This window comes from Mesoplodon bidens (genome assembly GCF_964165515.1).
Source record: "Mesoplodon bidens genome assembly, chromosome: 5".
Lineage (NCBI taxonomy): Eukaryota > Metazoa > Chordata > Mammalia > Artiodactyla > Ziphiidae > Mesoplodon > Mesoplodon bidens.
Window position 1 is genome coordinate 78,458,184 of NC_138161.1, and position 12,501 is coordinate 78,470,684.

A 12,501-nucleotide genomic window follows, 5' to 3' on the forward strand; every position below is an offset into this window, starting at 1 on the left:
ACACTTAGAGCAAAATATACAAACATTTTAACATGGCAAAAAATTATTACATATTTGAGAACTATGCCTAAAAGCATTGGAAGTGATTTTTTCTAAGTCGCATTTGAAGTGATTTTTTCTAAGTCTTAAGGTAAATCACACAAATGATTAAAGCACTTAGCTTCAGCTTTTGAAAGTATAAACATTAAAAATTAAGCTGATTCTAAGATTATTTTCTCATAATAACAAGAGGTGAACTTTAAAGAGACTAACTTCATTAGTTAAATTTTTTTTTATAGGATACCTCTCTGGTTTTGCTAATGTTGTGAGCTTGAATATTAAAAATGAACTCAAAATAGATTTGAAAATTAAGCTAAGATTTGGAGCTGAGAAGCCTTTATATACCTAGTTTGTCAAGAGTGAGAGATCTCCTTGCTGTTTCTTGGAGAATTTAGGAATATAAATGCATTTGATTTTCTGAAGAATATAAAAAATTTTTAAAGCCTTTCAGTATATATTTTTTCTATATTTAATATTAATTTAAGAATTCAATTCTAGAGAGACATACATTCCTGAAAGTCTCAAGGTCAATGATAATCTGGGAAAGAGTAAAGGTTGTCACAAAGTTATATATCACAGAAAAATCTTAAGAGTGCCTATATTAAAATAATTAAACCACACTGAAAAAATGACCTGAGTTACCATTAAACAACAGTAAACCTGAAGATTATATCCATATAAGGAAAAATTATATTCATTTAAGGAATAAATAAATAAAATAGTATTATCTGACCCTTTCAACTTGATTCCATCACTAAATCTCATTAAACTAGTTTTAGCTGAACAATTTTATTTGGTTGACTAAGTAAAGTGAAAGACATCTTGCAGGACTTAAATTAGAGGCGGAAACACAACACTCTGTTAGTTTTATTTACAACAATAAACAATCCTATGCAGTAAAATGTTACCTTGCATCCCTTTCATATATTGTTTTAGGCAAAATGTCTCTGTCCACATAAACCGTATTGGGGTAATACCACACTGTAAATCGAGTATCTTGAAGTCCACAGAGGATGTTGCATGTATCACTCCACGCCAGAGTATGCACCATTGTTCCTTATTTTAAAAAGAATGTTAATGTACTATTAGTTCCATTACGTAAGTATTAAAAATACATCTTTAAAATCAGCAGATGTACAAGACCCTAACTAACTGCTCGTAGGTATGACTATTTTCTGATCATATAATGGTGAAAACGTACAAAAATTCACATAAAAATTTATGGAAATAAATTTGAATATTTTACCCAGAACCATTATATTTTTAATCTGCATGCCTTTCATTCAATGCCAAGTTAGCTGTAGCAGCTAAAGACTTGCTATTAAAATGGAATTAAGTAGCGTTTCATAAGAACATACTTATGAAGTAACATTTTGTAAGAAATGTTATGAGACCAAAGCATTATTCATAGATTCATTCAAGCAAGTAAGCTATTTAGCATAATATATGACAGAGTAGATCTAAGAAAGCTGAAAGGAATCAAAAATTTAAATGTATTACAATTATTTTACCAAGTTTGATAATTTGTTCTTCCTTCCCAAATCGTTTCACTGAAGTGATACAGAGATCTCTATTTTTATCAATGAAAGCAATTTTTCTATCATTGGTAAGTCCCTTTTGATCTAGAGCAATTTCCAAAATTTCATTCTAAAATTAAAAAAAAAAAATTCTGGGTTAGTTTTAGTGCTTGACATTAGATTGTTTTAACTGTTTAATTATAAGAACATTTGTTTATTTAAAGATCAATTAAATATCACTTACCTACTCATAATGATAAAATGTCCCTGTTAAATAATTTAACTGCTAATATACTAATAATTCAAAAGCTAAAGTATAGTGATTTTTTTTAATTTACAAGGGAAAGATGCCTGTTAAAACACTATAAAATAATGTATATTTTGAAATTCTGTAAGCTGAAACACATTTCCATGTGCATCCATCACTTGGGCACAAGTTAAACAAATTCGGATACATCCATAAAATGCTATATTATATGGTGGGAAGAAAAAGGATTGGGAAAGCACTTCATGTATTGATATGAAAATATCTCCAGAAACAGTGATGTGTGAGAAAAGCAAAGTACAGATATATATGTTATATTTTTGTAAAAGAAGGAGAAAAGAACATATATCAGTTTTGTCTGTGTATGCACTAAAAATTTCTGGAAGGATATAAGGAGATTAATAGTGATAGTTACTTATTTGGTGGAAAGGAACTGTATTGACAGGTTAAAATCTAAAGAAAATGCTGGTTAAGAACAGGTCAATGGGGACTTCCCTGGTGGTGGCGCAGTGGTTAAGAATCCGCCTGCCAATGCAGGGGACACAGGTTTGAGCCCTGGTCTGGAAAGATCCCACATGCCGCAGAGCAACCAAACCCATGTGCCACAACTACTGAGCCTGTGCTCTAGAGCCCACAAGCCACAACTACTGAAGCCCACGTGCCTAGAGCCCGTGTTCCGCAACAAGAGAAGCCACCACAATGAGAAGCCTGCGCACCAAAATGAAGAAGAGCCCCCGCTCACTGCAAATAGAGACAGCCCATGCGCAGCAAGGAAGATCCAATGCAGCCAAAAATAAAAATACATAAATTTATTTTTTTAAAAAAACAGGTTAATGGGAAAACTACAAGCTGTTTTGAAGTATAAACACATTTTTATTTACTGATTCTATAGGTGCTAAAAGTTTAACCAAGATAGAACATTTTATTGAAAAGCAGTGAAGAGCCTGAACAAAAAACATATAAGTCAGATTCTTTTATTCAGTTAATTTGCAAATACAGCTTTCTATTACAGAATTTACTCGTGTTTAGTCTTTATGGTATTTTAGGCAAAATACTCTATATAGAACACACCTGGTTTTAAATATAAAACTAATTTCCATGTTTTCCTCCTTAAAATGAAAACATTAATTAAAAAAAAAGTAAATGGCTATTTACATTAAAAATAGCTAATATCCATTACCTTATGAGAAAGAAGCTTCCCATCTCCCAGTGGTTTTCCAGTTGATGCCTCAAAGAGGAAGATTACTTGAAAAAAAGTAAAGCATTAGTTAATGTATTACATTAGAATTTTTATTAGTAAATTTCTATGGAGTTATCATAATCCTAATGAGAAATTATTTAGCTCTTCGGACCATAGCACACCTATCAGCACAGAAGAGCAGCAGCACCAAATTCCTACTTAGTAATGAGGTCATATTTCTCAGTGGAACTGAATACGTCTTCCTAAAACATACATTCCCTAATTAGAATTGTTATTAATGGTATGGCATCACCGCACCATAGAATCAACAGTGGCAAGTCCAAATCTGGATGTAGCTTGTAATTTTCATAACTCTGATTTAGACCAACATAACAACCCAGACAATCATTTTACAAAGGAAAAATATGTTGAGTGCATACTATACAACCACACAATGTGTTATGTACTCTTCAATTCCCTGTGGTCGGTACACTAATGTGTAATAACTAATTTGTGTGGTCTTTGTCCTGGGTTCCTGACACAGGTCTTCATCAACCCTTGGAATTTTCTGAGTGATAGGAGTGTCTTTGTTATGCTAACCGAGAGACTCTTGGTGATTCCCTAGATAACTTCAGGATAGGGGCTGGTCACCTGAGAGACCAAGAACATGATTATAGAGTTTGGACTTTCAGCTCCCTGAAATGGAAGGGGAGTTGGAAATTGAGTTCAATCATGTAGCCACTCTTCGACCTATTACAACTTGATGTTCAACCTCACTACACTGATGTAAAGGCTCTTGCATGGATCACCAAAGACCCCTATGTTCCCAAATCAAAGAGTCTATTTTCAGTCTTCAAGAATCTACTTCTAGTCTTGACCTCCCAGCAGCACTGGATACTCCTGACCATCCTCTTTCTTGAAACTCTTATGTGGGCTACAAAAAAAACTGTTTTCTCCTGATTCTCTCCTATTTTGGACCATCCCTAATTCTCTTTTGCTAGTTCCTCCTCCTTTGGTGATCCTTTTTCCTAGGTTTTGTTTTAGGCCACCTTTTCATGCTATATACTTTCTTGGATTATTTTCATGACATCAATCATTATCTAAAAAATGATAATTCAAAGTTCTCTGTTTCCAACCCCATGTTAGATGTTCTTAGCAGGCCAAGTTGTAAAAATTACAGTAGATATTGTATTGAAGAAGCCAGGAACAAAAACTGTCTCTGTCCCTTTCTCTGTTTCACCACAGGCTTCTCCTAGTCTCATAAATGACAGCCATATTGCCAGCTGTTCTTTGCTCTTTTAAAAAGAATGTTAGTGCTTTGGTGATTCTCTTTAAGTAATTCCCAAACTACTCCAGCTCAAGATTCATCCCAAATAGAGTAATTTCATATGACTGAACACACACATAGAATTACAAAACTGAAAAGACAGAAGTGACACGTGTAGTCAGCAAAAAATTGGACAATTTATACAGATCATAAAAATGCTAATATATGTATAACATGATATTTAAATTCCAGAGGATCACACTTTTAGTATATGATTTATAGCTGTTAGTAAACCTTTGGATGTTAAGTTTGAGGTCACTGGCTGTATTCACAGAGGAAATCATGTCTTTATAATAAGTTATGTTCTAAAATCACCAATTTTGCTGAAAGAAATGAAAAAGAAAAATAGTCATAGAATTTTTAATTAAGTATAGAATCAAAACTTAGAAAAATTTTGCTTCCATTTTAAAAAATGCTTTGGGCATGACTAAGCCCAGTTATTTTCATAGCTATATAAACTAACTTAAAAAAGAAAAAAAGCCTTCCATCCTTTTGTTGACTGCACATATTATAAAAAGATGGAGGTATATGGATGAACTTATCTAATTTCCACAACTGTAAGTGGCCCTGATCTATGGGAGGCTGAACCTGTATTTTAATTTTAATATGTAACTGAAACTGGCAGAAAGGACAACTAAGGAGCTGGAAGCTGAAAGAGTTGCTTCTAAGCATAAGTAACTGCTCTCTGACTTCTCCTCCCCCGCTATACCCAGATGTTTGTTTCAAATCACCCACACTAACATCATAGAGCATCTGTGCAAGGTGGATGGGGAGAAGAAGGAAGTCAAAAGCAGTACCTCTACTACTTAATCAATCATTGTAAGGGGTATTCAAATCCATTTAACATGTATTTATGGAGCACATAAGAGTACTGTGCTTGGTACAAAGAATCCTGCCTGTAAAGGAACTCCCAAGTTAGGAAGGAACTACTAATCTCATATATGGATGGTCCCCTTGAAAGAAAATTTTACAGGTTAAAGATTCCAGGTACTTCAATTGTTCTTTCTATTGTTAACCTATATCTCTACCTAGCCTTCAATAAATAGCAGTTTCTTTAAACATAAGGAAAATATTTTCCTTCTCATTTTGTATCAGTTCTACAATAATTTTATTTTAGTTTTTAAAATTTTCTGTTTATGGCAGGATGGAATTACAAGACTATTTTGTTCAACAATCAAAGTTTATGTAAGTAAAGCATAATTTATTTGCAGGTATATCTATATTTCTGAAAATGTTCATAATTCTTTCTGGTTCTAAAATTCTATGAATTATGAAAGGATTAAAGAATAATGAAATATGTTTCAGATGTGAAATAACTGTAGAAAAATTCAGAATAAGGTATATTCAGTTGGAAACATACATACTTTGTTATAGTTTCTATCTAAAATATGTGGTGTTGGGACTTCCTTGGTGGCGCAGTGGATAAGACTCCAAGCTTCCAATGCAGGGGGCCCGGGTTCGATCCCTGGTCAGGAAACTAGATCCCACACACATGCCACAACTAAGAGTTCGCATGCCACAACTAAGGAGCCGGCGACCCACAACTAAGGAGCCCTGGAGCTGCAACTAAGGAGCCCGCCTGCCACAGCTAAGACCTGGTGCAACCCAAATAAATAAATAAATAGATATATAAATATATTTTTAAATAAGTAAATAAAAATAAAATATGTGGTGTTGAATAAGAAAAGTATAGAAAGTTCATAGTGATCACTGGGATTTTCAAATTTAAGTTTACCGAAGACAAAAATCTGACTTCCAAATTATTATTATTAACAATTACACAGCCATCTTGAATCTGTCCACTATCTAGATACTATTGTATTTCATTTCATTCTCTTTCCTCTCATTTAGCCAGAAAGGAAGTCCTTTAAAAACAAAACAATTACCAAATGTCCTCTCTCAGAAAAAGCCTAAGGCATAAAGAGAGAGAATAGCTCTATTTAGGAGAATTATATTTCCTACCAGTATGAGAGGTGATGCTATCTGAAAGTACTGAAAATTAAAAAGTGGGACAGTTTTCTAGATCCTGAATTAGGTCTTCCATGGCATGACCTCACAAAATTAACAATCAGGTCAGACTATTTTTTTTGTAACATGTTACAGTAATGAACAATGTTTGTTCAGCAATATTTATTAACAGAGAATAACAATTATTTACTATCTTTCCACTAGCCTTTAGGGATATCTCACTCTCACTCTTACCTCATTGGCTCCTCTCCTTTTACCCATCTCTAAATATTGATGTGCTCAGTCACTGGTCCTCTTCTCTGTCTATACTCACTTCCTAGGTGATTTCATGTAGTATCGTGGCACCATCTACACACCAATGACTCCCACATTTATATTTCGTCCCCAACTCTCTCCTGAGCCCTGGACTTTATCCTGTTGTTTCCTCTCCAACCCTGCTTGGATGTCTAAGAAGCATTTAAACTTACCATGACCAAAACAGAACTCTCTGGGTTTGTGGACCTCCTCTAAACTTCCTCGTTCCCCATCTTTCATCTCATTCATCCAGGAAAAACCCTAAGGTAATATGCTTGCCTCCACTCTCTCATGCCAACATCTTTACCATGGCCAAGTCTTTACATGATCTGGCTCCTACTTATATATCTCTCTGTCTTCTCCTACCACTCTCTGCTTTGCTCGTGTTGACCTAAGTCCCATGGCCCTCTGGCAGTTCCTTTTTTTTTTTTTAATTTTATTTATTTATTTATTTATTTTTGGCTGCATTGGGTCTTCGTGGCAGCATGCAGGCCTTTCTCTCGTTGCAGCGAGTGGGGGCTACTCTTCACTGCGGTGCGCAGGCTTCTCATTGCAGTGGCTTCTCTTCTTGTGGAGCACAGGCTCTAGGCACGTGAGCTTCAGTAGTTGTGGCACGCAGGCTCAGTATTTGTGGCACACGGGCTTAGTTGCTCCCCAGCATGTGGGATCTTCCCGGACCAGGGCTCGAACCTGTGTCCCCTGCATTGGCAGGCGGATTCTTAACCACTGTACCACCAGGGAAGCCCCCCGCAGTTCCTTTTATGTGCCAACAATTCCCATTTGCACCTGCTTGTCCTATGGTCATTCCCCTCCCCCACCTCTAGAATTCTCCATTCCCTCATCCTGCATTAATTTTCTTCACAGCACGTATCAGTGGCTGACTATATTTGTTTATTTGTGTGTCTTATGCACTATTGTATCCTCAACTTCTAGAAAAGTACTTGGCATACAGTTAGCACTCAATACTATTTGTTGGATACATGTTCTGATACAGCATTGCCTTAAAAAAATGGTTTCACTCTACTATGGAATTCCAAAACACCTGACACATTCATATTTATTTATAAACACTAATGTGGCCTAGATTTTTATATGAAAATTTAAAATTATTCATAACTTTCTTCTACTTCATTAGTTTAAAAATATGTAAACATAAAAATATGAATATATATAAGCAAAACAAATAGTACAATGAAGCACAATATTTACCATGTTACTAAATAAAGAAAAAGGAAATAGTTTAAAAGATCAATAAACTTAAAAATTACATACATTTTTAGGACACACAGTCTTGAATTCAAACTCTATACCAACAGCTACTGAATATATAAGATTTATTCCTTACAACCAAGCTTTGATGCTGTGCCAATATCTATTTGTTCCATCAATTGGGACTAATATGACAACTTTAGTTCTTTAATTGATTCATACTTAGAACAAATTAGGAAGCTCATAATTCTTTCATATAAAGTTAACATAATAATAGATGAGAAAATGAAGTTAATTGATGAAAAATTTACAGTGTTAACAAATTTCATGGAAAATTATAAAAATGTACTTACTTTTTTCATCAGCTTTGTCTTTTATTGCTATGGTATCATTACTCAGAGAGACCGTCTGTGCATTTAAAATATCTGTTCTCATTCCAGGAAATTTTGGAGAGGAAAGGAAGCGCCCTTCATAAGAATATAAATAGATACCACCACCATCTACAAGAAGAAAATGTCTAAAGAATAAAGAATAAAAATATATTTTCAAATAGGAGTTTACTATAATTTCATTTTTATATTAGAAAATAGTTTATGCTTTGGAAAAATCTAAATCTTACAATTAAAACAATAGTAAAACATAAACATATAAAGAATGAAATATAAAAACAACCTGAAAAGTCAACATTGGTTGTTTGGTTTGTTTTCTAGGTTTTTGTTTCTTCATGGAGGTAGGAGAAGAAAAAATGAAAAGGCCCATTAATATTATAATTGTAATTCATTTCCTTTACTAAAGAAGCATCTCTATACAATGGCAATAAAAAAGTCTGTAATTCACAATTCAGTGATTTTGTAATGCCAGAAGCTGTTTGTTTCATGAAACAGTATTAATACATATTTCACAGTTAAAGGTTATGGTAAGGATCATTAAAATTAAATTACAGCACTAAATTAGATTAAATACTGGTTAAAGTCCTAAACAGTGAAAATGACTCAAAAATTAACACCAGAGCCAGCATTTATTAACATAAGATGTTTTGACTTTAAAACAATATGGTAACCATCAGTAAATGTGTTCATATCTAAAAACACATTTTTTGTATCAGGGACTTTGGTTCATTTGCTGTGTTGACCGCTCTATTCAAGGCATAGCGTCCTGTATAGTTTATTTATTTATTTATTTTTTTTATTTTTTTGTGGTATGTGGGCCTCTCACTGTTGTGGCCTCTCCCGTTGCGGAGCACAGGCTCCGGACACGCAGGCTCAACGGCCATGGCTCATGGGCCAAGCTGCTCCGCGGCATGTGGGATCCTCCCAGACCGGGGCACGAACCCGTGTCCCCTGCATCGGCAGGCGGACTCTCAACCACTGCGCCACCAGGGAAGCCCTTTTTTTTTTTTTTTTGCGGTACGCGGGCCTCTCACTGTTGTGGCCTCTCCCGTTGCGGGACACAGGCTCCGGACGCGCAGGTTCAGCGGCCATGGCTTACGGGCCCAGCCGCTCCACGGCATGTGGGATCTTCCCGGACCGGGGCACGAACCCGCATCCCCTGCATCGGCAGGCGGACTCTCAAGCACTGCACCACCAGGGAAGCCCTAGTTTATTTTTTATTAAGTCAAAATGTAAATATTTTATGGCTGCTATTTTTTTTCTTTCAAAATTTATGAACATTGCAAAAAATAATTCAAACAATACCGAGAAAGCAAAAGATCTCCTGCAATCTTCCTACTTCCATAGAGATAACTTATGGCAAAGTACGGACACACCTTAACTTTACTTAACTCATTCCTGATGGACACTTATTTTATTTCAAATTATTCACTATTTTAAAGAATGTCTAAAGTATATACACATCTCTGTATGTTTACATTACTTATTTCCTTAGTACAATATAACTTCTAAAAATGAAATAATTCTATCAAAGGGCATATACTTTTAAAAATTTAACATATATTGTTAAACTGCCCCTTGAAAGGTTGTATTGCTTTACACTCGTACTACTGCTATATTGGAGAGCCTGTTTCCTCAATGCTGAACACATTATTACTTTTTAAAATCTTATGTTCAAGACTTTAATATCCTTGATTCAGAACTTTTTTTTTCTTTTTTCGGTCACACCAGGTGGCTTGTGGGATCTTAGTTCCCCAGCCAGGGATTGAACAGGGCCCTCGGTGGTGAAAGCACAGAGTCCTAACCACTGGACCTCCAGGGGATTCCCCAGAACTATTTCTTGATTCAAGAATTGCTAATTGTTCTTTTTTGCTATGGAAACAAATAGAAAATAAACATCAAAACAAACAAAAAGTTAGTATATAATGAATACCAAATATGTACACTTGAATTAAATTAATACTTGAGTATTGGTGTGTAGCTTATTTAATTGAAGGGTTTGGCCCTTACACATTAGTGTATGAAAACAGTATTTGCTAATGTTGACAAGTGACACATCATATTAGTATATATTCTTTCTTTGTCTCAGTACTAAAAGCATTTTCTCTTCTAAACAAGATACTAAAGCTTTAACTTCCTTGTGAGTAAACACTGTTTCAAGGGGCAAACATTTCTAAATGTACAAATAAGACCAGCAATGGTCAGTAAATAAAATATTCTTTAATTACTTAATCATTTATGCCATTAACATATGCCTTTACTAATTAACAGCATATTCAACATACATATATATAATATATAAATATATAATATATAAAGAAGTAAATGTATTTGGAACTGTTTCAAGTAAAAAGAATTTCAGAAATAAATAAATAAACAAATCACTGGTTCAACTTCATTAAACAGCTGATAGAAAATTTGACACAATTATTTTTTTGATCACTCAAGGTCATCAATATGATGACCATACTCTTCAGTAACTATGTAACTGATAGCTTTGATACTCACGAGAATCTGATGGTGCATCAGAATAATTATGCTACTCAGCTACACGGTTCTCTGCTTTTAGTTTTCTCATGCTCCCTTGCCAGGTGGTCACTTTTCTTCCTGTCATGGTGCCAGCCTCTAACAACTCACCAGTATTCCTCTTCTGGCTTGCTATTTATAAAAGACTATGGGGGACTTCCTTGGTGGCACAGTGGTTAAAAATCGCCTGCCTATGCAGGGGACACGGGTTCGAGCCCTGGTCCAGAAAGATCCCACATGCCGCAGAACAACTAAGCCCACGTGCCACAACTACGGAAGCCTGCGCACCTAGAGCCCGTGCTCCACAACAAGAGAAGCTACCACAATGAGAAGCCTGCGAAGCGCAACGAACAGTAGCCCCCGCTCGCCGCAACTAGAGAAAGCCCATGGTGCAGCAACGAAGACCCAACACAGCCATAAATAAATAAATAAATAAATTTATTTATTTATTTAAAAAAAAAGACTATGGGCTAGAAAACCTGATAATAACACTATTAAGAGCTGCCTAGTGGTGAGTAAAGGGATGAGGAATAAAGTAAATTGTTTTAGTGAAAAGATTTCATGGGTAGCTATCTTAGGTAATTGCTGATTATATTTTCATACTTTATTCCTGGTTTTATTGAGTTGTAGTTATCTAACTCTGATCTCTGATTCAGTAGGGTGTCACTGTACTTGACAGACTGATAACTTTCATGGAAAAGTGTGGGTTCCTGAGTAATAGCTACTCCTACTTTACTCCAGTTAATTGACCCAGAGTTTCTTAGTCCTGTATACACAAAGTCTTGGTAGAGAATATTGTTTTTCAAACTTCATATCACAGCCTAATAGTAGCTCATAAAATTAATGAGTTTCAACCAGTATTTAAAAACAAAAACAGAAGAGAATAGAAAATACAGGAACAATGGGGTCAAAACCATCTTATAGTAATTGGCCTGTTTCACTCATTCTCTCATCATTACTCTGATGTTTACTTGTAATAAGTTTATTCTCATCATTTTTAAATAAATTAAGACCTTTTAAATCTCTCAATTTTAATTTCTAGTATAGTAAATGTCAATATATATAACCCACATATAGCCCTCAATAACTTTTTAAGAATGTAAAGAAATTCTGAGACCAAAAAGTTTCAGAACCACTGATCTAAGAGCTTATTCTCTTACTTTTTTTCTTTTAAAATAAATAGTAGAAACAGATTGATTCCAAGTGACAAATGTACCATTCTGTAAATGGCATGCTTTAAAGAGTGCTTTACTGCAGTTTAAAATATTTTAACCCCAAATTCAATAGTGAAACATGATAAACAAATTACCTTTCTGCCTGCAGAATTAAACTAACAGTTCCTTCTTTGAGATCAAATATAAGTGGTGTATTCCAGTTCTTCGTACTGAAAGACAAATAAAATGGATATTTATTAACACTTGAAATACCAAATACTTTTTAATAAGTAGATGGGTACTCATTTAAAATGAAGTATCTTTAGTTTCACAGTAACTCTGTATATATTTCTATTACAGCACTTGGTACATTGTTCTGAAATTATTCACTTAACATGTCTGTATCCCTGACTAGAAAGCAGACTCTGTGTCCCTAGCACCTAGCACATAGTAAGTACTCAACAAATGTTTATTCTAGGAGCCACAATATGCAAATTGAGGAATCATAAGTTCAAGTTCTGTCATTTATTAGCTCTGTGATTGGGCATGTCATCTAATGTTTCTCTTTTGAAAAATAGTAGCAGCATAGTATAGTGAAAAGAGGATGGGGTTTTGGCTAGACAAATCAGGATT

The 12,501-nt window shown here is 34.7% G+C and overlaps 1 protein-coding gene across 2 annotated transcripts in view; it reads right to left on the minus strand.

The window, feature by feature from the left end:
• Positions 1-12,501, minus strand: part of IFT80 (intraflagellar transport 80) — a 110,973-nt gene that overhangs the window by 18,510 nt on the left and 79,962 nt on the right. For both annotated transcript variants that reach the window (XM_081234301.1, XM_081234300.1), the window contains 5 exons: positions 12,024-12,098; positions 8,153-8,316; positions 3,002-3,066; positions 1,551-1,686; positions 948-1,095 (listed from right to left, as the gene is read on the minus strand). In XM_081234301.1, coding sequence (XP_081090427.1) covers positions 948-1,095; positions 1,551-1,686; positions 3,002-3,066; positions 8,153-8,316; positions 12,024-12,098 — 588 coding nt within the window. The remainder of the gene's footprint in view (positions 1-947; positions 1,096-1,550; positions 1,687-3,001; positions 3,067-8,152; positions 8,317-12,023; positions 12,099-12,501) is intronic.